Below are 27,703 nucleotides of genomic sequence, written 5' to 3' on the forward strand. Positions count from 1 at the left end.
GATATTAAAAGAACTGCAGGACCAATGTGGAAACGTGTTACAAACAACAGAGATGAATGGCGAGAATTAGAGAGAAGGGCTTAAAACAAATTCAAAGTAACAGACTTTAAATAGCTAAAGAAAAGTTTTTAGATTGGGCACAGAATACTGTATATATTTGGAGTAATGGCATTTGTAAATATTTGTCGCATATATTAATTTGTTGTTTGTTTACAAGTTGTATTTGAACTAACATTTATATGCTGGGACAAAACTAACTGTGCTTACATCTTTTGGAAATAAGACGTAATTTTATTTAGAAAAATCTAATCTGGCATTTTTGGTTTTATTGACTTAAAATTTAGCGTAACTAAATATATACCGTAGTAGATCGTACTACTAAAGGGGACATGAAGGTAAATGAGAATATGACTATTAGTGCGAAGAACCGAAGAAGTTATATGTATATATGTATATATATATATATATATTTATATATATATATATATATATATATATATATATATGTATATTATATATATATTAACAATAAGAAATATAGGATATAAGAACGAAAAATTAATATTTAAATTTAGATAAGCAAAAAGGTCGGCTCTAGATTTTTCCAATTAAATAATGTTAGGCATGCGGTTAGGTTAGTTTTTCTTACACAAATATTTTGAGACAGACCTTTGTATTCGTCCCCAATGTTAAGGTCAAGTGTAAAAAAGGTAACATAAAAATATTCAAACAGTTAATCTTAAACCTGACGACGAATACATCTTTAAAAACAAAAATGACTTATCAGCTAAACGATTCTTTCACGACAATGAAAAAATATGTCTTATTTGTTTTTGATAACGAATTGGTTACTAGTCTACGTTCATCAATCAAACGCTAGACAGTTTTCGCAGCAAATCTTCGAGGTTTCATTTTTCTTCCATTCGAAAACATTTTCCAAAGTTGAAACAAACTTCGCCGATACGATACAATGCTCCAAAAGTTCCGCTCAAAAGTCAAAATTTCTCGTCGCCGACATATAAACGTTCTCGATTAGTTTCCTGGTGGAATTCGGCGAGAGCTTCAGAATCTGACGCTCTGCCGACGAAGCCCCACCTAAATAAAAGGGTTTATATTATTAAGTACCTATATAGGCGAAAAAAGATTATGCGGCGTGATTAGGTTGTAGAAATATGGAAATATGGACATATGGAAATATGCTATTATGATACCGAGGGTGTGCAGAAATAAAAAAAAATTGCAATTGCTTAGCAGTATTGTGAAAATGGATGAGATAATTGATATGCAAAAATATAAAACTTATACTTATTCATCCCACAACGATATAATTTTATTAAAAAAACAGTTTAATTACTTGCAAAATGTGGAAAATGGATGGAGGAACATCTAGTGTTAAGATTTATATAGGTGTAAAAGTTAACTGAAAGTATACATATTAATATATATATATATATATATATATATATATATATATATATATTATATTGTATGTACGTACGTACATACATATATATACACATATATATATATATATATATATATATATATATATATATATATATATATATATATATATATATATGTATATATATATATATATATATATATATATATATATATATATATATATATATATATATATATATATAAATGAGCCATAGCAAACTTATTGGGCAATTCTAAATTGTTTCCTGCTTCCCTAATTATTTTACACCAAAAGTCGTAGAAAATTATTTGTAGAGGACTGAAATGTGTATCGAAAACAAATGTTAAAATTGTTCTACCAATTAAACGTATTCCAAAATTTTGCAAAAATGAAATACATTTTTGAGGCCACCCCTAAAAGTCAGGCCACACGCAGTGCAAGAATATCATATTGATATTTCTGATATTTGACAATATTTGAATTTCCCAAATTTTTATTATGTCAATTTATTTTTTAAAAAACAATAAAGTTAATTAAAAAATGTACTTAGCTGGGGAAAAAGTAGCAATAATAAAAATATTTTATTTGGGCAATAGTGCGCGAAGTCTCAGTTCTTTATTTATCGTAAGATATCCAAATAAACCAATTCTAGATCATTCAAAAATTCAAAGGATTTTACAAAATTTTAAAAATACTGGAGCTGTGATTTCTAATTGTACCTCTACAAATAATATTACTGAGGTACCAAGAAATTTAGAAAATGAAACAAATGTATTAATAGAGTAGTAGAGAATCCTATCTTTATTTATACGTCCATGGAATCCTAGAATAAGTTCTCGGACCATTGCAGACCAGTTTAATATACATAATATCACGACCTTACAAATTTTGAAAAAGCATAAATTCCGTTGTTTTAAAATTTCCTTGGAAAATAAAAATTTAAAAACCAAAAACAAAACATTGGGTTAAATTTATTCTTGTTGTTTTATTTTCCCCAAAAATTGTTTAAAATACGTTTTATTTTATTTGAATGTAGAATATAATACACAGAAAACATTGAAGAGATTTATATATAAAGATACCTATTTAGATTGGGACAATTTAATTTAATGTATGTTTTGTTCAAACAAGACCTACCTAGGAAAAAGACTTTGGCTATGCGTCCACTTCGTGGCATACTTCCATGTAATCTGGATGCAACATGATATCCTTGATCATATCCTTTAACATAGAATAACGTAGCACCATTGGATATAACTTGGCATTAGTGTATTCAGTCTAAAAATTAGATAACATTGTTTTAAGACCAAACAGTTAAATATTTGATTTATATGAATAATAATTAAATCCATTATATCTTATATAGAGTGAGCTAAGTACTAGCATAAATAATAGCATTAAATACTAGCATAATACTTTTTATACTGTAAAGGTTTCAAATACTTTGTTTGATTATAGTAATTCATTCAATTTTAACTCTTATCAAACGAGGCGATAGCGGTCCAAATATTACTAAGGAAGATGTATTATATGAAATTAAACTAACACAAGACAATGAAGCTCCCGGGCCTGATCAAATATCAGCAGAAATATTTAAACTTATCGACGAGGAACATATAGAGGTGTCAGTGGATTTGTTAACTTCTGCATACAATACAGGCACTATTCTGAAAGAATATGTGAAGTCTGTCTTCATCGCATCGGAAAAGCTAGATCCACCTTCAATCGGATGGGGGTCTTCTTCAAACGTCACAACCTCTCTCTTGATACAAAAGTAATAATGCTGCGATGCTACGTCTTCTCTGTCTTTTTTCATGATGTTGAATCGTGGACCTTGAACTAATATATGTGCAGAAAACTGGAAGCATTTGAGATGTGGCTATATCGGAGAATGCTTAAGATCCTGTGGACTGACCGAGTCACAAATGAGGAGGTCCTCAGAAGAATAAATAAGAATCGAAATGTACTGACCATTATCAATTTTCGAAAGTTACAGTTCTTCGGACATAATATGCATATACATATATCCATTCGGACATATTATGCATAAATGAATTCAGATATGCTCTCCTTCAAGCCATCCTACAAGGAAAAATATTTGGAAAACGAGGTTCAGGAAGAAGAAGAATATCTTGGTTAAAGAACCTCAGAATCTGGTTCAATACAACATATGTGCAGCTTTTCCGCGCTGCTGCAGATAAGATAAAGTTAGCCATGATGATCGCTAACATTCGTAACGGATAGGCACATCAAAAAGAAGAAGAATCTTCATCGCATTACTCAAAAAACCAAATGCAAGAAAAGTCCATTAAATGATTAGCCTTATGATTCACACCCTTAAAATATTAAACAGTGAAGAAACACAATGAAGATAGTACAGGCTCTAGATACAAAAAAAATCAATATATGGTAATAACTAAATCACAAAAACGACAAGAAAGGCTAATAATCCACGAAGTCTAAAAATACAAATATTAAGGATCAATTATTAACAATAACAACGACTATACTAAAGAAATCAAATTAAGAAGTGGACAAGTAAGACCGCATTTATCACAATGAAAAATGTTTTGTTTAACAGAGATTTGACCATCGGATTAAGAGTTAGACTTTTGAGCTGTTACGTGTTTTTATGTTGCTGGATGGAGTAGAAGCATGGACTCTAAAGAAAAAGATCGTCGATAGATTGGAGGCTTTCAAAATGTGGGCTTACAGAAGAATGTTTACAATAAGCTGGGTGGACAGAATTTTAAAACGATGCAGTATTAGAGTCAGAAAACATGCAGAAATCCAAAACACTATCAAAATTAAGAAGTTAAAATTTTCGGGCCATTGCAACCCAGAGACACATGGATGTCAATTAATTACTCCATATTTGCTTTATCTACAGACCCATAAGGCCTTTGATAAGGCCCATCCTAATACAACTGCTTAGAGATTTTCAAGACATCAGAATAATACCTCATCTATATATTAATCAGATTCCTAACTTCGGAGTGAGAAAATAATTTTCTGAGAATATAAAGATCCAAATAGAAATAAGGCAAGATTGCGTGCTCTCATCAGTATTGTTCAACTAAATAAATAAGGACGAAGCACCGAGCCCTGATGCAGTCCTACTTTCACATGAAATTTATCAGAGTCTATTATGCCTGTCTTAACTGTTGCGAAAAAGCTGACAAAAGTAGATAATAAAAAGCTTCTCGTTCAAAAATACTTAACGAAGACCACGTTGCTCAGTTTGAGAACTTTATTGGGGGAGGGTAAGGATATAGATGATATAAAAATATCATAATCAAAGGCGATAGATAATAAGTAGATAACAAAATATAACAGTTTGACAAAGGAAAACAAGAAACACAGAATACAGCTAAAGTGTAAAACAAAATGGGCGCCAATGAGTTTTAACCTGAAACTCACGAAGGAACTTAAGATTAAATAAACTAAACAAATATTTCTGTCAAAGACTTCAGAAAAATATACGCCAGCAAACATATTAGCAAATTATCAACAAAAATAATGAAAATCAATATATTTATCCATAAGCTGTAAAAAAGGTTAGATATTCAATAAAATGCTTTGAAAAAATTATATCGTCTCTACAAAAATAAAATATAACCCTCGAAAAATTGTTTATTAATATTCAAAAATGAATTTATTAACAAATACATATTAACTTAAATAAAAACCGATACTCACACATATTGTCATCTCCAACATGTATTAATTAAATACTCAGAGATAACAATAAATATCGTTGTTAATAATTTTGTCATTAAAGCAGATTACAGTTCTTGGAATAAAAACACTCAAATGAAAAAAGTTAATTTAATAATCTTTTAAAGTGTCTCAAAAATTAATCAATGAAAATAAATAAAATATGTATAATCTCGTAAAAAACGTAAATATTTTCGTTTCTGCCTAAAATATAATACATAAAAGAATGACACATAACATTCTTTTCATCGCAAACAAATACATTACTTTTAATCATGAAACTAAATATGAATTGATCAAAGAAACTTTAACTAAATCTCAGGCCAAAATAAAATAAAATATTTACTCATAACAACTCAAATTAAAAGTTCAATGCCTCTGAAGGGAATATCTGATACAACCAAAACAAATTCGTTTTTTAGTAAACCAGAATGAAATGTTGTTAACTCCGTCGGCAGAAATCAGATAGTAAAATAGATACGAGACTGCATAACAACATTAAAAGTGAATTTCCAGTGGGACTCAAATTATAATATGTGAGTAAACAAAACTTTAAACACGTAAATGTAACCTCTGAATGCATATTGATATACAAATAACAGCTGGGAACTGGCTGAAATCGCGTCGTACGACTGACTGTTTTTATAACTTCTTCATGGGAAACATATTTCTTAGGTCCTGAGATTTTATTTAAAGTGGATATTAATTTATTAAGAAAAGGGAGATTTTTAAGTACTCATACTTATAGGTATTCGAACCGAAAAATTAATAATCTCTAGACAGAGTAAACTGAAAATACAGTCTCGTCAAAACTTTTAAATTGAAGAAATTCAAAAGAAATTTAGCGTGCTCCGACAATAGTTTTAATTCCCTCACACATGTCTCATACAATGTTCAGATTGTGAGAGAAAGTTGGCTGAAATGTTCGGCAGTGAGTTAACAATAAATCAAGGTTAGCTCCAAATAAGATTTTTACCGATCGTAAAGAAAGATGGATTGTCAGAGAAACAACAAATAATCTTTAAAGAAACTTAACCAAAATTTGTGAGACGAGGTAAAAAGACAGTTTGGAAAAAGATGTAACCCCAAAACAATTAGACGAATATTACGAAAGAATAATCAACATGGTCGAACTGCTAGAAATAAACCTTTTATTAGCCACAAAACAGGCGTATTAGCTTATAGTTCGCTAGGAAGCATACTAACAAAGATTTGAGCTTTTAGAATTCAATAATATTTGTTGTTCTGAAGCTATTTTCTTGTGGCATTTTAATTTAATACTGTCAAAGGGTCTAAACTTTGCTGTTACTCAGCCATCAATTCCAAAATTAGACATAATAAGCTCAGTGGAAAAAATATCTCAATGTTTACCAACCCATGAAAAGGAAGAATACAGAGTATTATGTAAACTTGAATTGGAAAAGTCTATTAAAATTATTGAACAAAACATAAGCAAAGAGGAACTAAAGTCTATAAGAACTTTAAAAAATGACGACTCCATAATCATCCTACCAGCAGACAAGGGAAATGCAACTGTGGTAATGGATAGAATTCAATATGAAAACAAAATTAAAGATCTAATAATAAACGGACCTTATACAAAATTAACAAAGGATCCAACAAAACCTTTGGAAAACAAAATATATAGAACTTATTCAAGTTTAAAGATTGTTTACCCAGTTATTAGAGAAGATTAATTACACCTCATTACAGTAAGACCCCTCATTTTTATGGAGTACCGAAAGTTCATAAAACGAATATACCACTTAGGCCCATTTGTAGTACCATGAATTCTCCTTGTAGTGAACTATCAAAATTTAAGTTAAATATTTTAAAACCAATTGCAAATAAAAATGACACATTTATAAAAAATACACAACATTTTTTAAATAAATTATCAAATATTGAATTTAATTCAAATAATACTTTAGTAAGTTTTGACATAAATAGTTTATTTACGAATGTGCCATTAGATAAGACTTTAAATATAGTAAAGACAAAATGAGAGAGTGATGATACATTGGCAACTAGAACAAGACTAAATATATCGGCTATAATGGAGTTAATAACATTATGTACTGATAATACATATTTTCAACTAAATAATGAATTCTCAACAAAGTTTTGGACTAGCAATGGGCTCTAGTTTATCTCCATTATTAGCCGATATATTTATGGAAGATTTTGAAACAAATATTATTTCTAAACAAAATTTAAAACCCTCAGTATGGTGGAGATATGTAGATGATGTATTCTCAATATGGCCTCATGGATCAGAGTTGTTGGACATATTCCTAAATGATATAAACGATAAAGAAGAAACAATAACATTTACCATGGAAAAGGAATATAATAACACATTACCTTTTCTGGATATTTTAATCTCTAAGAACGATACTGGATACGAAACTCAGGTGTATAAAAAACCAACACACACCAACAGATATTTAAATTTCAAATCAAATCACAATATTAATATTAAAAAGGGAATCATTAAATCCTTATACGATAGAGCCAAAATTACTTGTTCTAACGAAAATTCGTGCTTGGAGGAAAAACATTTGTTAACATCTGTTTTATTAAAAAATGATTATCCTTTATCGTTTATAAATAAGGAATTTTCAACAATCGATCGAATAGAACAAAACAACTTAGAACGAGATCCTACAGCATATACAAGGAATAATATGAGGAAAATAACAATACCATACATAAAAGGATTATCGGAAAAGCTTAAAAGGATAGGAAATAAATTCAACATTTTAACAACATTCAAAACAACAAACACGTTGAGATCTATTTTGTCCAAAACCAAACCTAACAATGAACAAGAAAGGACAAGGAATTGCATTTATAAAATACCTTGTGAATGCGATCAGTTTTATTTAGGTGAAACATCAAGGCCATTAAATGTTAGAATAAGTGAACATCAATCCTATATTAAAAATAGAGAATTTGATAGATCTCAAATATGTAAACACGCATGGGATAATGAACATAGGGTTCAATGGAATGATTCAAATATAGTCCTAAATGAAACGGATGGTAAAAAGAGAAAAATCAAAGAAGCGGCTCTAATTATGCTAAATGAGACCAATTGTGTCGCGAATTCCTCGGCAGAATGTAGTAGGATCTGGTTACCCATATTGAAAGAGGAAGTTATTAAAAGGAAAATACCAGTATTGGTAAGTCAGTAACATATAGAGAATACATCATTTATGTTTTTTAAATAACAAACATATAAAATCGGAATTTGTTGTTTATTGAAGGTAAACTAAATGCACGATCAAATACTTACCATGTCGGGATAGTATTATGAGGTTTTTTTCCTGGTTTTTTCCCTCATAATTTACTATGGAATCACTAACAGGAGAATTTTACTGTCATCATGGCATGTATTTGTCTTTTTAAAGACGAATATTACATGTTATGATCTTTTCTGATGGATATTCTCAAGTTAAAGTTGATTTCATGTAATCGAATGAACTATCTTATAAGTAAAGTCGTCCCAGGAACGCAACTCAACAATATTGGCAATACCATTTTAAAGTCGTCTACTTTAAAATATATAATGTATGTCTGAATTGTCAATATAGATGAGCCAGATAAAATTAAATTATTAGAAGAATTTTTCACTAAGTAACAAAAAACAAAATTTGTTTAATTTATTAATGTTTATATTTTGAGAACGATTTCCGAAGTGGAAATTGAAACGTCAATAAACGTATTTTAACCTTTAATTGTGGCTTATTCCCATTTAAATAGTAATCAATAATATTTGCTAATGAAACCAAAAAAAAACTTATTTGGGTCGGATGCAAACATATCGGTGTGAGGAAAGCCGAATGAAGAACTAACATTAAAAAATATGAAAGCTACGGTAATTCACGGTTTAGGTGGGGTCATGATGTGTGGGTGTATGTCGTTCGCAGGAGTAAGTAACATAAATTTTATTAGAGGAAATATGAACCAGTATATGTATTTGGTTATGCTAAGGCAGCATCTTGCCTCTTGTGCTCAAAAATTAGATATTAATAAAAATTACCGGTTTTACCAGGACAACGATCCAAAACATACGTCATATCGAGTCATTAAAACATGAAAATTTGTGTTTGAAATTAAAAAATAAAGTTAATAGTAATCCAATATCAAATAAAAATGAATTGAAAGTAAAAACTACTGAAGCTTGGGACACAATTTTCCCAGAGTACACTAGAAAGTTAGACCACACAGGCTATAATTGATAATGAAGGAGGATTTATAAAATATTAGCAATCATTTTTCAATGCGTTGAGTTTGTTTTTTTTATTAATTTTCTTGTTTTAAAGTTTGGATCATTTTAGCTGTGACATTAAAATCATGCTTATAGTAATTTAATTTCAGTATGTAATTTTTTTCTAATACATATTGAGTCACTGACACAAACTAGTTTTATTGAGTAACGAGTGCATCATTTAAGATGTGAGCCACTGTATATGAGATAAGTTCACCTAAAATATTGGTTTGAAACCGTTTATTTCTTGTGATCTCAAATAACTTGTTTAATTAAAAAAAATTTAAAAGAGACTTCCTATCTTGCGGCTGAAATATTAGGTACTGGATTTATTTTATAATTTATGGGTTATGACCAGAAAAATATTGAAACCAATATCACAAATATGTTTTAGTAAAGAAACAGCTCTTTTTATGTTATTTATTCTTGTTTTTTATATTATATCTACCAACTATCCAATTATCGATAATTTCCTTTCCCAAAGGAAGTATACAAATGGAGCAATCAAATCAACACAGATAACGTCCTGTGAAGATGTACATTTGAAAAGGGCAATTAGGACAACTAATTGGTTTCGATCCTTCCCAATTTTAGTCCCGACGTCGATTAATTATACTGAGCGTTTCTTTATTCAGACTGGAGCATTGTTTGTATTGTTAAAATAAAAACAAAAACGCCCAATACAGATATACAGATAGTATTGTTCCAAAAAAAGGATGAAAGATGGCATTAGATGATTGGTTAATGCTTTTACAAATTTGAAGATGATGGGGAATTAAAGCACAAAGCACATTAGAAAATATTATGAATTTGATATATAATTATTTTGTTACACATGTTACACACATATAATATATATATATATATATATATATATATATATATATCTTTAAGGTATATGACCGTTTAATTTAATATAAAAAAATGTGCACTCGTAAGTGAATGGGATGTTTTCGGTCAATTTGGAGATAAAAAATATCTCCAAATTGACCGAAAAGATCCCATTCACTTACGAGTGCACATTTATATATATATATATATATATATATATATATATATATATATATATATATATATATATATATATATATATATATATATATATATATATATATATATATATATATGGAAAATAATAATGCGAGTGAATAATAAAAGTAAAATATAATGGCATGTCTCGCAAAACAGGAAACCAAAAAAGGTATATCGATGGAAGGCAACCGTATATACGTATGTCTGACTATTGGCCGTCTTCAGTCTTAACTTAAGAAATGATCACTACAGGAGCAATGCGACCAATTTGTGGCAATAGAGTTAGAAGACCCTGAGGGTTTCCATGGCAACAACTAACCATAACTACGGAGGAAGCTACAGCTACCTCCGTGTAGTATGCGGTTGCCTTCCATCGATATACCTTTTTTGGTTTTCTGTTTTGCGAGACATGCCATTACCTTTTACTATTATTATTCACTCGCATTATCCTTTACCATTTGTTTTAAACGTTTCAACGTTTGGCATTCCTTTCCCCAGGTAGCTGTAGCTTCCTCCGTGGTTATTGTTAGTTGTTGCCCTGGAAACCATCATGGTCTTCTAACTCTAATGCCACAAATTGGTCGCATTGCTCCTGTAGTGAACCTTTCCCAAATTAACATGCTCCTTTTTTAACTTGGCAGCATCGGACTGAAGACGACCAATAGTCAGAAATACGTATATACGGTTGCCTTCCATCGATATACCTTTTTTGGTTTTCTATTTTAAGAGACATATGCCATTACATTTTACTTTTAATTTATATACATCATCAGTTTATCTACAAAATTCTTTAAATAAGAGAACATCCATAGATACAAAAAAAATTTCACATGGTTAACATTACAAAAGATATGAAGTAATAATATGATGGAAGTGAATAAAATAGCTTAATTTATGTACCATGTAGATTAAAAAGTACAAAACTTTCAGTTTGAGTTATTAAAAAACAGACCTAAGTTAGTTTTGTAAAAGTTAAAAAAGAGTTGAAAGAGCAGACATGTTAAAAAAGCTTTAGTGTTAGTAACAAAGCAAAAAAATTATATCCAGTAATATCCTGATATTACTTAATAATAATAGACATAATAGTAGTTTATATTTAACTTTAGGTAACATTATTAAATCGGCTTGTTTCAATTAATAAGTAACCAAGCAATGCCACTTATTACCGGTCAATGCACGATGCAAACATTTCAAATGTCGTATAGGAAGAGATCTACGAATTCAATGAGCATTTGTTTAAAAGTTTGTTATTATGAGTGGAATGGTACAAATATGGGTATACCCGAAAAACAAGAGTGTCATTTCATACAGCTCGACCTAACAAAGCGTTAAGTTCAAATCAGTTAGCATACCAGGGTGTTACCAAAGTTAGTGTAAGTTGACATCAATGAAGTGAACAAGGATTAAAATACACCTCTATCATTATTGTGGATCTCAACTTTGCATTAATCTGTGAGGACATTCCTCTATAATAAATGTGGATCTCAACTTTGTATTGACCTGTGAGGACGTAACTAGTGCTTGCATAGAGCACTAACGATTTAGACGAATAAAACATAATAGTTTATCTGTGGTTAACTATATCCAGCAAATCAACTATGTAAATGAAATGAGCAAGTATAAATTTATTATTATTTAATACTTAATTAATTATTTATTTATTATTATTTACTAATTTAATTAATTTTTTATCTCAGGAAACGTTGAGTTATGAAATATATAAAAATTATTAAATGTCATATTATAAAAATTGTATAAAAAATCAAAATATAATTCAGTTCTGCAAGAATAAATAGTGATAGATTTGACTTAAGTAACCAATGTCAGTTCTCTTATTGAGAGCATTCGGATGTTTAAGTAAGTAACACATTTCCAGACACTGTCTCTTAGAGGAATTTCTTTTGTTGCAAAGAATTTTACCCCTATTCATAATAGACCTGTAGCGACAAGCTAATTACGAATAATAATTAAACTTTTGTATTTAAAAATTAAATAAAACGATCTCATATTAAAATTTACATTTTCGCAAATGTTTATACACATAAGAAATAGAAATAAAATATAAATTGAAATGTGTTTCTCAATATCTTTATTTATTATATTACATATATGCTGGACACTTTAATTATACATTTTGAGTACGTTGCATTTTTTTATTTATGGGAAACAAAATATAATACGAAGTAAGAATTGACATCACAAGAGACCAGCCCGATAATAAAAGTTTATCGTCTGGCTTTTAAAAACAAAGAGTGTTTTTAGTTTGAGTTTAGTAATCATTGAGACACAATTTGCATCGGTCCGCAATACATATACAAAAAATACCTTCGCTTCGAGAATAAATTAGGCTTTACGAAAATAAATATATTAACAGTTTTTTTCTAGGGGATTTGTTCTAGGGGGGATGGGGCTGTCTTGGTCTTGGAGAATAAGTTTCTGAAAGTTTTTGCGTTTTTTGTTGCTAATTTACCTGAAATATTTTCAATAGTTTAATAAGTTTATCTGTAACTTGGGGAAAGTACGGTAGTGAAGAATTATGGGATATTGACGTAGTTAATGGAGTTTCATGTGTTGTAGTTTGCAGAGCTGTATTATTAACAGTATTATTTAAAATTGACCCAAAGTTAAGGTCAATCATTAATTGTGGAACCATAACTTCTCGAGAAAAGATACTTTAAAGAGGAGGGGTAGGAGTTTTCAATAAGAATACTTTTAAGTAAAATTAGTGATTCTCTTCGATTAACCGCATGTGATAATCTGTGATAACCTTTCAGGTTACTGTTTAGTAACCTAAAACTAAGGGTTTGGATGAGGTTAATTTTATATTTATATGAATGACAAGAATGGTAGTTAAGAAATCTGTCGGAAGCTATAGGTTTCCTATACCAACTTCTCAAAACACGCATATCCAAAAACGGCATGCTCCTCGTGATGGAGTCCTCTAATTCACAAGTGAATTTTAAGTAAGAATCAAAATAGTTGAACACTCATGTTTATGTCCTGTTTAGTGGTAAAGCTAGAATTAGGTCCTGACCATAACGCTTAATGAAAGGCATTTCAAAATCCAACAACCTTAATCGGTCAAAAAAAGTGATCAAAAACAAAAGTGACAAGGATGGGTGAGATCAAGGAACCCATAGGTTTTCCAAAAATTTGTAAATAATATTTATCGTCAAACACTTGAAATTAGTATCGAAGACTAATTGAAGTAATTCTGTAAATACATTTCAAGAGACAGGCGAGTTTGATTGGATAGAACTCTGATGGTTATTTAAAGCAGACAGGACACTTGACAGAGGTAAGTTAGTGAAAAGTGAAACTACATCAAAAATTACTTAAATATACCCTTATGGTAACTGAAATCCATTATCGAATTCACCAAATTAAAGGGAATCAACTACGTTGAAATCATTCTTATAATTGTAACATTTAGACAAATAGTCTATAAAAAAACTCAACAACCTTGGTGTTAGGAGCGTTAATTGAAGATACAATAGGTCTCACGCTCAATGTAGGCTTGTTTATTTTGGGTGGATAATAAATCTCAGTGCATAAATAAATAATGTAACCTAAAGTTAAATATAAACTTCTATAATGTTTATTATTATTAAGTAACTTCAGTGCTAATTTTGGAACTTTGCTTGTCACCTATGTTGGATATAGTTTTTTTGTTTTGTTACTTACACTAAAGCTTTTTTAACATGTCTGTTCTTTCAACTCTTTTTTAACTTTTACAAAAACAACTTTGTTCTGTTTTTTAATAACTCAAACTGAACGTTTTGTACTTTTTAATCTATATGGTTAATAAATTCAGCTATTTTATTCACTTCTACTTCAGTCATCAGAGACGAAAATGACACTGAACCTCTAAAAATCATACGAACAAGCTGAATTTTGCCGAGAATATTAATTTTGGGACCCCAAAAAGATGCAAAAAAGTTTACCAGATTTACCCCCGAACTTTCCCCTAAAACCCCCCTCGCAGAGGGGTAAAAACGCAAAAAAATCAATGTACACAGAATCTGTACACCGTAGAAAAAATATTTCAAATAAAAAATGTAGCTGAGACAATTTTAAACAAAAATGTTTATGAGCATTTTTTGTGTAGAATGGAACGTTCTCTTAGAAACAACGCTTGAAGCGACCGTCGATTTTGCATGTCAGTTACGCGCGCGAAATCAATGCTCAATAAAATTTGTATCAGTTCGACGGTAAAAATTCGATATCTTTTGATTCAAGTGACCTATCGACAAAAGTCAACATGCATTTTAAAGGTAAAGAGTTTAGCTTTTGTATGCAGTTTTTTTATTTTGTCGCAAATAAACTCAGATTTTATACAGGTGTTAAATAAATAAACAAGGCGTGATTTTTGCCATTCTTTATGATTCTCACGAGATCAATACAATCTATCTCTTTCATTGACTCGTCACTATGAAGTTTTGATTACTAGAGCCTAACCTTTAAAAGCTATAGCATGAAATTTTAGTTTTGCGTAGTAACAACAAATGTGAGGCATTTGAAATATGCTTAAAACAGGTTGGAGTTAAACTTTTACATAACAAATGATATAAAACATTTAAAACTTTTTTTTAATTACACTCGTACGTTTTTCAAAAGTTCAAAACTACTGCAGTAATCTACACCCAAAACAGTCTTTTTAAATGCATTTTCCGTGACGTGTGATCGTTTGTAATGTAAAACATTAAATTCTGCGTTATTTTGTTACTACAACACAACATTAAAATTTTGTGTCATAGGTTTTAAAGATTGTTCTCTAAAAATGAAAGATTACTACAACTGGTCAATAAAAGTAATCAATTTTATTGATCTTACGAGAATTGTAAAAAATGGCAAAAATCGCGTCAAGTTAGTTTATTTACCTTTATAAAAGCTGAGTTTATTCTCGGCAAAATACAAAAACTGCATGCGAAAGCTGCACTCTTTGCCATAAAACGAATCTCAATTTTTGTCGATAGGACCTTTGTATCAAAAGATGACGAATTTTTACCGTCGAGTTAATACAAATTTTATTGAACATTGACATCGCGCGCGTAACTGACATGCAAAATCGACGGTCGCTTCAAGCGTTGTTTCTAAGAGAACGGTTCATTCTACACAAAAAAATGCTTATAAACATGTTAATTTAAAATTATCTCAGCTACATTTTTTATTTGAAACATTTTTTTACGGTGTACAGATTCTTATTAAATCGATTTTTTCACGTTTTAATCCCCCTGCAAGGAGGGTATTAGAGGAAAGCCCGGTGGTGAAAGTGGTAAGCTTTTTGGCATATTTTTTGAGGTCCCAAAATTAACATTCTTAGAAACATTCAGCTTGTTCGTAGGACTTTTAGAGGTTCAGTGGCATTTTCGTCTCTGACGACTGGAGTATCTGCTTATATTCGAAGTCAGACATTTTTTGTTGCTCAGTCCAATCCTGTCTTTCGGAATTGATGCGATTCAAATCGACTGGCATTATTAAAATTTGAACACAATGCAAGGATTAGCTAAAAGAGCATACTAACCTTTAATTGTCGGATGAGATTTCTCAAACCAGAATACTTCTTTAGTAATCGATAAAGGTCATTCGTCATTTGCGTATTCTCGGCGTCTATCTGCGATGTTGTCATATCTAGAACCAAAAAGAAATATTGAACGAAAAAAAAGTAAACACATATCTTAAGTGACTATAAAAAAGTAGTCAAATGGTCAAAATAATAGTCATTGTATATTACAATAGTTTTGATGCAAGTGGATAAATTCTGAAATAAATAAAATTTTATTTTAAATAAAAATAAAGTCTATTTAATAAACTTGCACGGTTTTCGGATTAACCAAATAAGCAAAGATTCAGCTGACCACTAAAAAACATTATTCAGGTTTATGCTTTTGGGTGGGTAGCGGCAATTGACAATTTAAACATACCAGAAAATAGATATATTTAAAATTCGTAATTAGGAAATTGGTGACACTCAATTCGAAAAATGTTAATTAGCATTAAACTTATTTATAAAGAAAAACAACAAAATTAAAAACTTTAATAATTTCAAGAAACAATTAAAATCAGAATTAGTCTATATCTCCCTTATCACGTACGATTGTACAGGTATGTCGATTAAGGTGAAATTATTTTATTAGCGAAAGGAAATTTATTATTCTCCAGTTGGATGTATTGTTTCGAAATATTAGCATCTTATATTAATAATTTTGTGAAGATCTGTTGGTGCTATTTGACTGAAAAGACCAAGACGTGATTTAGATTAGACACTCATTGTACTACTAGTAAACTACATTTTGCCATTTTACATTAATTGCCGTATTTCATTTTGGTCTAGTTCTCTCCAAATCTGGATCAGCCTCTCTCCCACTTCCTGTAAGTTGTTTGGTTGGATCGGTGTAGCTCTTTATCGCATACCAAGGATATCCCAGAGATTTTCAATCAGATTTAAATCCGGACTATGTGCTGGCCATTCCATAATGTTAATTTCTACCTTTTCTAGATAATTTCTGACGATCTGTGCAGCGTGAGGTCTGGCATTATCTTGCATTAGTAAGAAATTTTTACCGATACAAGGAGCGAATGGTACTACATGTTGCTCCAGGATCTCCAATATGTACCTTTCAGCTGTAACAGTTCCATTTTGTATGACCACTAGGCCCGTACGTGCGGTTAAAGAAATACCACCCCACACCATAACGGATCCTCCACGAAAAAATGTGGTGCGTGAGAAGTTACACTGAGCATATCGTTCGTTGGGTCGTCGCAACACACGAACGAACACGTCTGTCGTTATTGTACAAAGAAAATCAAGATTCATCCGTAAATAGCACTCGTTCCCAGTCAGCCTCTAACCAATTATCGTGTTCTCTGGCAAACGGTAGTCTCCCCCTCCGATGCTCTGCAGTTAATAGAGGACCTCGGGCGGCAATCCTAGGTGTTAAGTTGTATTCCTTAAGTCGCTGGCGAACAGTTTCAGTACTAATTTGTATAGCATGAACGTCTCGAAGCTGAATTTGTAGACTTCGATGTGTTACAAAACGTTGTCGAAGAGCAGAAATTCTTAAAAATCGATCTTTAATAGGGGTAGTTACCCGGTTTCGTCCTTGCCCTGGTCTGCGAGTATGATCCCCTGTTTCGAGGAATCTTTCTAACACCCGTGATACAGATGTGTATGGCACATTAAACCGACGACCAATTCTTCGGTATTCAAACCTTCTTCCGACCGTATCACTGCTTGGACACATTCATCTCGGGTTAAATTACGTGATTGACGCTGCATAATAAACACAATTAACAATAATCAACAATTAAACAGTAGCCGAATAAAATTCGTGAACACTTGGAAATTAGTATATTTTTAGAATTAGTACATTTTTTGTTTCTTTTTGTCTTGTTGCAAAAAAAATTATAGCGATAAAACACAGTCAATAAATATAGAGTGTACGAATAGCAGATACAAGGGGCTTGCAAAATATAACATTACAATGGAAATTTTTATTAACGCTAATAAAATATTTTAATATTTCAAAGTGGTGCGTTAATTTCTTAGAGAAGAGGATATATCTATATATATATATATATATATATATATATATATATATATATATATATATATATATATATATATATATATATATATTGTTATGCTATTTAAATTGTATTATATTGCTTATTTAGGAAAAATCCTGGAAAAATCCCATTTTGTAACTCTTTATTTACTTGTAGTTGCTGGATTTTTCCCCAGAAATAATTTAAGAATCTTCTCTCAAAATCTTGCCAATTGTCCAATTCTTCTTCCTTGCTGACAAACCAAAGATTTGCCTCTTCTTTGAGATGGTTTCTGATGGTTTCCTTTGCTGTTGCAAACGGTCCTATGTATTTGACTTTTTCCTTTAGGTTATTTATAAAAGGCACTGGGTGTATTTTCCTTATATCCAATTTGTTTAAATCTCCTTTCCATTTCTTTCCGGTCTTCTTGTAGCGCATTTTCAAATTTTATTTCTAATTGCTCCAAATTATCTTTAATTCTCATTTCTTGTTCTTTCATATTATTTTTAATTTCATTAATCTCTTCTATTTGTTGTATCAGTTCTTTCTTTATCCCCTCAACACATCCTTTAATTTCCTGTTCATAGTTTTCCAGACGCTGCTCTATATTGCTCAGTGTTTGTTTTGTTTCCCGTTGGTATTTATCCATTTTTTGTGACAATTCTTGTATTTGTTGTGTCTGTATTTGCATCATAGCTAATAATTTTTCTAACATCCCTGTTTCTTTTCTTTCCTCCATTATTGTAGCATTTCCTTCATTATCCGATCCTTCATCAATAATTGTTTCCTCTTCTATCTTATCCTCTTTCCTTTCTTGCGTTTTGCTTTGACTGCTTGTGGTCGACATGTTCGTTAGATTATTTATCCCCGCCAAATATGAAACTTTGAAATTTGTGCAATAATATCCCCGCCAAATATAAAATTCTACTGGTCTGTTGCAACAAACGGGACTTTTCCTGTTCAAATGTAATAACTCTTGAGTACGAGTATCAAATTTCAATATCCCACAAATAAATCAAATGGTAAAATATCAAATGTCAAAATCAATCAAATAATTCAAGTATGGTAAAATTATCAAATGTAAATATCACACAAATAAATCAATTATGGTAACCTATAAATTGTCAATATCACGAATAAATCAATTATGGTAAATTGTATCTTAAAAAAAATATATAAATCTTTATGTCCTCAATTTTTACATAATATTTCGCTTTATCCCCGGCATATAAACTTTCAAATATCTGCTCGTCTACTCCTATCCTTTCAAATTTGCCAACTAGAAATATTTTTCAAAGCTTTACACGTTGGGGGCCATTTTGTTATGCTATTTAAATTGTATTATATTGCTTATTTAGGAAAAATCCTGTCTATATTTATTAAATGATCTAATCTCCAATTAATCACAATAAATCAGCATTAATTAATTACAATCTCAGGCTATTTAAATTGTACTATTTACCTTTGATCGTGGATTCAAAATATTTTCCAATTGGCTTCCTAATCGGGATAGGTAATATGACCTGAATAAAATACATAGAATTTCAACTGAACTATATGTGAGATGTCCTTTATTTTAATGAAATTTTATATAACAATCAATCCTGTAATATTTGCAATATACTAACTTTAAATATATGAGAAGTTGTTTTCTATCATGGACCCAAATGTTATTTTACATTGATTTTTAATATGTGTTATAACTAAGCTCTTTTTATAATTCCTTTTTTTTAAGTGATCGCAAAATTAACTGTCTCTATTATTTATTCAATTTATTTAATTAATAAATGAAAATCACACTCCGGCTCTAATGAAAATTGACTGACCTTTCCTTCTCTGCCGTTGCAATTCTATGGCCACGCCACAACAAAAAAATCCTTTCTCTGCTTCTGCTCCTATTATGGTCCAGATGACGTACACCTTTCTCCTATCTGTCCTTGTATCTGCAACCCAATAACTCGTGTTAGTCTATGCAGCCTCCTTTTGTGCCAATCTCCGCGCCTGTTTACAACTCCAAATGTTTTCGGCTTCGTCTGCTATTAATATTCTTATACCCTTTGGTTTTCTATCTCTCTGTACCCCGTTCCTCACACTGGTCAGCTTTTACACAGCAAATAAACACACCCGGTAAATTACGTCTTCGGAACTTCAAACAAAACACAAATCACAAAGCTCCTTCCTTCTTGGACGACGAAAACTGACTAACCAACCTTTTTTTCTCTCTCCTATCTCATAGCCAAAACCAACCTCCTTGCATTCAAAAATTGACCAATAAAAATCATCCACCTCTGTGACGTATATCGTTACCAACCAACTCTCTCTATAAAACGTCATTCGGGTAATTCCAGAAAACAACCTTCTTTAATTATTCTAACTAAATCTATCTGCTTTACAAATATTTCTTACTAATAGCTACAAACGATACCTGTTTCTCAATTCAATGTCTTTTGTTAATAAACTTTTACCGATATAATCTTTCGGGGAGAAAAACCACCGCAAATCCCGGTCTATTGTTCCAACACTTTCTATATACACTTTTATTCCGGGTAAATCCATTCCACAATAACCGACTTATTTAAATTTCTTATCGATAATATTTGAAAGTCTTGTCTCTGAGGCCTAATGAACAATTCTTCGAACAACTTAAAATACATATTTTGTCTTATACAGGATGTTTGAAAATTTATATGCCCGTGTCTTTATGAAATATCAATAATTTTAATTTTAATTTAAGTAATAAAATTTGTATATCGGTTTTTTATTTCTTATGGACATTCAAAAGTACAACAATATATATATATATATATATATATATATACATATATACATATATATATATATATATATATATATATATCTACGGCATAAAGTGGATTCCGCCCATGTTAAAATTCAGGTTCAAGTGAGCTCCGTGGTCAACTGGACACCGATATACGGAGCTCACTTGACCATTCCATAATATTGGCTCTGTCGATTCGTCAACATGTATAGTTTCATAATTTTTAAAAATTTTGTGGAGCCCTTAAGTACCCCTGTATCATGAATGTATATTGCATAGTTCACGTGTATATCTTATAGGGGTCGTTTAGATCTTTTTCACTGTATATTGGAACCATAGGTATATCGGTTTAAGTAAGCTCTGATAGTTTGGCAACTCTGCCATTAAGCTGTATACTTCTCGCGTATAGTCTGAACGGTTGATATGGACTCCTTATTTTTGTTATCGTTCATACGCATTACAGTGTGTAACAGATATGTATACTATTAACTACCTGTTTTTGGTAGGTACGTGCTTTTCTAAAAATAGCTTTATAGATACAAAAGGATTTCGTTACCAAATTGGATTTTTTTCATATGCGGAAATTTCCTAATGTATTTTGTTAACGTGAGTAAGTCTTCATACGTTTTATTTAAGAATTCGATAAGTAAGAACTTTTTTTATTTCATCCAATGTTTTATGATATCTTGTATACAGATTTTTATTATTTTATTTCTGGTTTTATCTGTGTACTACATATAATTCTGGATAGAAGGTTATCTCAAAATAAATATTTATTTGCTTAAATAGATATTTTTGTGTAAAAATGGATAGTAGTGCACAAAAAAGGGAAGAATGCTTAATTTATCTAACAAGAATTATACCACTTCACCCATATTATATACTTCTGAATGTTTTATCTCCTATTTAGGGGTAATATGTAGTCAATATAAGTGAAGCTAGTGTTAAATTTGCAATGATCTTTATAAGTAATAGCTTACTGACTGTACTTTACATGTTGAGTTCAATAAATAAAGCTTGTCCCTTCAGAAAAGAGCGATTTGAATGGCAAAGTCAACGAAGAAAGTGTAATGAATCTTTTATCACCCCAGATTCACACAGGTTAACCGCTGTTTGCAGGCAAGAGTCTTCCTGGCAGATTTAAGGAAGATAACTAGCATAAGGAAGTTCCTTTTGAGGGTTCAGATGGCGAGAAGCAGCTTATTTTTTTTTGTATATCTTGCAGATGTGTTGAACTAGCCAGTTTTTCCTCGATTCTAGTCATAAAATGGGTTGTTATTCGTGGAGTGAATGTTACGAATCTAGACTTTGTTTCTTTTGTTCTCTAGCTACTTATCTTCGGATATTAGGTGGATTGATAACTACGATATTGTAGAGCTTATGTATGGATGAGAGTCTTAATATCCGCTTAATTTGGCTGACTAATTTATAGCTAAATCTACGTGTCAAGTATGTATTGATGTCACCCATACAAGCTAGGTATATTTGGCAGCAGAAGCATAGAGTTTAAGCGTCTACGTTTTAAGAGTGAAAGGATGTGCTTCCCGTTTTTAGCTGACAAGTTCGCGGAGAATACTATTTTTCTGGTTCTAGTTTGCCATTTAGTTTTCAACAAAGTTCTGTAAATTACAAAGTGTGTTTAATGATTTCATGACACTATTGGTTCAGGTATATGTTCAAATTTGTGAAAGCTTCTCTGTTAGGGACATTGAAGGAGCACACCTGACTTTTTCCAGGGTTTGGCTTAAAATTAATTTATAATCTATTTTTATTGTGTTTAAGATATGATTTAGATTTTTCTCCACTTCAGCAACAAAAGTTTGTGGTTCTGCAACAATAGATGTATCGTCTACATAATAAAAGTCCTAGTATTTACTGGAATGGGTTGTGTAAATGTTATACAGTGTAGGTGCCATTACGGTACCCCAAAGGAGACCGTTCTTCTACGTTCTCAATCTTCATCTTTTCTTATCATTGAGTGATACGGAAAATCTTCTGTTGTTCTATTACCTAAGGGGATATCACATAGATTTTGGAGAAATGTCCTTTAATTTAAGGTGTCGTAAGCAGAATTTAGATTGACAAATACCACTCCTCATGTCTGATATTTTTTATATCCGTCTTCGTTGTGTTGGGCAAGATTTAGTATGTGTGACGAACATGATCTACCCTGTCATATATAGCCACTTTTATCTTTAAATTTAAGTTTTCCTTCTATTATCGGTTTATATTAAGGATCATATGCAGAAGTATTGTGTATAGCTGAAAAAATAAATAGATATATTGGCCGATAGCTTTTGTGGTCGTTGGGGTTTTTGTCAGGTTTAAGCAAGGCAACAACTTTGTCTTTACTTTGCTTGTCTACAGACTTTGGATATTAGCCACTGTTGTATTTTTTTGTCCAAATTTTATAATTAGTTTTGTGTTTAGATCCTCAGTCAGGAGCCGTAATATTGTTCATAATATACGTGGATAGTGGATCCAAACTCAACATCGTTGAAAGGTTTCCTCAGCTGACTGGTTTTGTCCTCTCTTATTTTAAGTTTTTCTTTGCTTCTTTGCCGGCATTTATTATGTTTATTTCGTTATTTTCAGCGATTAGCTTAATACCAAATACCCTAGGTTTGGCCCTCTATTTGCTTCCTGCAGTAGAAATACGTCACATTTGTGTTAAGCGTATATGTCTGATAAGCTTAAGTAAAGTAGAGTGTGTGTATCTGTAGATATGTCCTTACTATTTATAGACATAAGTAGAATAGTTGGTCTTAAAAAGGACCGATTTGACAAACATTATATTGAAAGGGTGATTGAAGAATTAACCGATTAAATAATTATTCATTATCCAGAGTAAGAGTACGCTCGATTGCGGTGGTCTTATTGTAACTTCAAATTTCGTGAAGGCTGTTACTTTGAACTCCATAAAAATTTAAATTTTGCATACTGTTACTTATAGACGATATTTCGAGTCAGATTTGTTTAGTAATAACTGTACTTATAATATATAGTCTCTTTGTGAAAAGTAAATGAGCTTGTAATATCGGTTTACAACTCATATGGATAATAAGGAAATAAACAGGTTAAAATGTGACAACAAATTGCTATATAAGAGTACGAGACAATATTCATATGCTGTGGCAAAATCATCATATTTGGGTTTCATATTTAAATTATCATATTTACATTGATATTTATGTGGCAATCAGCTGTAAAAGTCATTGCCTTTTTTTCTGTCATATCATATTTTAGCATATCATATTTTGAGTGAAATTGATCCTAAATTCGTCTAATAATATTAAGTTTTTAAAACAGCTGCGTTTTTATGCTCATTCGGTTACCTTTTGTAAACCAGTCTGTGTAAATATAAGGGATTTATATAATCTTTTCATTTCGTAATCTTGTCGTTTCATAATTATAGTTCTCTTGCTTTTATTTTCTATATTTTCTATATAAAGATCATCGTCATCGTATAGTCAGAACGCAACAAGATTCTATTGCCTTTTTGAAAATACAGCCACGTAAATGGCGTTTTTAAAATTTATGTCAATATTTCTGAAGTGCCTTTTCTAGGATAATTTTTTAAAGCCTAGTTCGTTTGATTATATGTAATTGATTTGATAGTCCACAACAGATAAGTATTGATTGTAGGTAGGATAGCAGGTGTTGATAAATATGATGGGTCGGTAGATAGTCTCATTATTCCTAAATCTGACCATATGTTACCTCCCTCTTCATTTGTGGAAGTCCTAAGGACATTTTTTCTCTTGGGGCATCCTCCCAATTTAACTTGGAAATGCAGTTATTATAGTCTTTGGATAAAGCCAGCGCAACTTTAGCATTGAGATTTAGTTTCTTGTAGGACGTTGCTATCTTTATATATGTGTTTGATCTTGGAATTAGTTCTGTTCGGTATTGGTTAGTACTCGGACCTCTGTAAGTCGGAAAATACCTCTGATGGCTTTTCTAGCAATCCTGGTCTAATTAATACGTTCTCGTCACGTCTCCACATATTAGCACTGGTTTGCTCACTATTTTATATACCCTAATTTTATGGATTCGAATTAGACTTCTGGATTTAAAAGAGGGTTATATATACATATACATCAGTTAGCTACCTGAATATTTCCTTTTATTTCTTATGTAACAACGTTACCTACGATATCTAAGACGCTGCAATCTTCCGTTATGCCCTAATCTAGATCCTCTCTTTTGTATGTTAAAGAACATTTATTTGATTTTCCCATTAGTGACTATTAGACCGCATTTTTTGCTGCTACTAGCATTATTTTATAGCATTTTATTATTTAATTTATAGATTAAATCCGGATAGCAAATAGATATTCTTTACTTTCTCAGATATTCTAACATACAAAATCCTATTAAATTGTCAAAACCTTCCTTGCATATTCTATTCACTTATGAGGAGCAGCAGCAATATTAGTACCATAATAATGCGTATAGTTCTGGACTGGCTAATTGTTGGATAATGAGAAGCATGAGTGTAGCAGTTTTAATGTTTTCGGGACTGCTACCTGGTATCGGGGAGCAGAATTATCATTACCGAGTTATATACCGAGAATATAGGAATTATTGCCTGAACTTTATTATTATTGAACAACAATATATTCCCTAGTAAAATAATCATGAATTTACAGTAAGAAAAATTTTTGAACGTTGGTTATGAAAACATCATGTACATACCACCGGGTTCACTATGTCGATATCCAGCAAAATCCCTGTAATAATGATACGGGAAACCAAAGATGAAAATATGCTCCAAGAAACTCTGTGTTATAAAACAGTCGAATAAAATACAGATTCTCAATTCAAATAGTCAAAAAATTAATGAACAGCTTACTAAAATAGAAATAACGCCTATTTAAGAAGTACTCCATTAACGGCCCAAGGGACAAAGCACTCCTAGCATATGCCAATGATATATATCTCATAACTCTAATAAGAAACTCTCCCGTCCAAAAACTTCAATAAAGTGAAGACAGCACGAAAAATGTTTCACTTAAAATCAACGAAATGAAAACCAAATACAAGCGAATCAACAAAAGAGACCAATTCAATAAATCTCGATAAAATATTAAAGTTATTAACTACAATTTTGAAAATATAGAACACTCTAAATATTTTAGATAAATAATCGTGGTTAATAAAAAAAACGGGTGTGGCAGTCCAGTGGGACTGCCGGTAGAAGTTATACTTCTATACACGCGTTCGCCGTTACAAATTTATATGGGAGTCAATCTGCACAATCATTACATATTTAATGCTATAGGTAAGAGAGAGCAGAAAGAGAAAAATAATTAGGTATATAGGTATATGGTGCATCGTTTGCTGTATATAAACATTTGACCTGTAATAGGAGTATAGTAAATGAAGGATTGTATCAATATTTTAATGAAAATATATATTTTTATTTTCATATATGTATAAAAGGAGTTGAATGCAAAAAAATTTTTTTACGCATACTCTGCAGTAAAATGCATTGTTTATTTTGTTATTAATATAAAAATTACAATACAATACACTGCAACATAATTCAATATAATAATACAATACAAATTAAAATGCAATATTCATAAGTATTTAAAACTGCCAATATACATAACTTACTTTACGAAGATAAAAATAAAAAACCAACAACTCGGATTATGTTGTAAATTTTCATTTAATTTTAAAATTTAGCATTTTTGCGTATATTACATGTATTTAATAACATTAACGTGAGGTTTTTAATAATTTCAAAAATAAAAAAGGAAATTCATATTGGGATTCGAACTCACGTACACCAGCGTATGAACCAAACACGTAAAAGATTTGCCAATTAGACATGATACTAACGGATTTCAAAATTGACAGTTGTCTGTCATACAGTGATTATTTTGAAATGCAAAAGCCTAAAATAATTATGAACATTTAATAAATAATACAAAACATATCACATAAATAATAATATTAATATATTATATTATATTATATAAGTATATAACATTATATAATATAATATAATATATTTATAATATTAAATATATACAAAAGGAACATTTTTATTCCCGAGGTAGGAAGAGAGAGAAAATATATCTTATGTCTCTCTCTTACTCATTATCTTACATATGTAATGGTTTCACAGATTCACTTCCGTGCAAATTTCCAACGCCGACCGTGCGTATAGAAGTATAACTTCAATAATGCCACTAAAGAATCACAGAGCATAATTCAAACTTTAGACCTATTTTAATACATGGATGCGAATCATGGACAAAATAGGAAAGAACTACGAATATATGAAAGAAAAATAATAAAAAAAATGTTTTAACCTCATTATCATATCGCTTACCAATCCGTATAGAATAAGAACATATACTGAATAAAGAAGGCTCTTATACCGATATTGTTCAGGAAAATAAATCGCTTAAGGTAGATCGGACACATGCATAGCCATGCAAGATGTCAAACTTGTAAAACTGGTATGGAAGGAAGTTAGCACAGAAGAATGCCACTTGGGCGTCTCAGTATGCAATGGAGAGAAAACTTCCAATCATATCTCAAAAAATTAACATTTCGTTTGATTACAGATTCGTGGAAAATCGACCAACTTGGAGAAAAGTTAGCGAAGACTCACCCAATGTTATAGCGCTACGTAACGATGATGATAAAGAGAAAGGCGAAACAGTGACAAAAAGCAACAAAAATGGACTAATGGAGCAAAGCTGCTTCAAAATCTTGATTGGAAGGGATTGAAATGAAAGTATAAGAAATACAATGGGTGAGGGGGATTCACTTATGAGGGGCAGAAGCAATATCAGTACTATAATAAGGCGTATAGTCCTGGACTGGCTAATCGTTGGATAATAGGAAACATGAGTGTAGCAGTTTTAATGTTTTCTTGACTGCTACCTGGGATCGGGGAGCAGAGATA

General features: G+C 30.9%; 1 protein-coding gene across 3 annotated transcripts in view; it reads right to left on the reverse strand.

Moving 5' to 3' along the window:
* Positions 1–535: 535 nt before the first annotated feature.
* Positions 536–27,703, reverse strand: part of LOC140439614 (uncharacterized) — a 1,046,430-nt gene continuing 1,019,262 nt past the window's right edge. For all 3 annotated transcript variants that reach the window (XM_072529640.1, XM_072529641.1, XM_072529642.1), the window contains exons 7-9: positions 15,973–16,079; positions 2,564–2,704; positions 536–1,095 (exon numbers count right to left, since the gene is read on the reverse strand). In XM_072529640.1, the coding sequence (XP_072385741.1) occupies positions 2,582–2,704; positions 15,973–16,079 (230 nt within the window). In that variant the 3' untranslated portion in view covers positions 536–1,095; positions 2,564–2,581. The remainder of the gene's footprint in view (positions 1,096–2,563; positions 2,705–15,972; positions 16,080–27,703) is intronic.

Source organism: Diabrotica undecimpunctata, chromosome 4, assembly GCF_040954645.1.
Source record: "Diabrotica undecimpunctata isolate CICGRU chromosome 4, icDiaUnde3, whole genome shotgun sequence".
Classification (NCBI taxonomy): domain Eukaryota; kingdom Metazoa; phylum Arthropoda; class Insecta; order Coleoptera; family Chrysomelidae; genus Diabrotica; species Diabrotica undecimpunctata.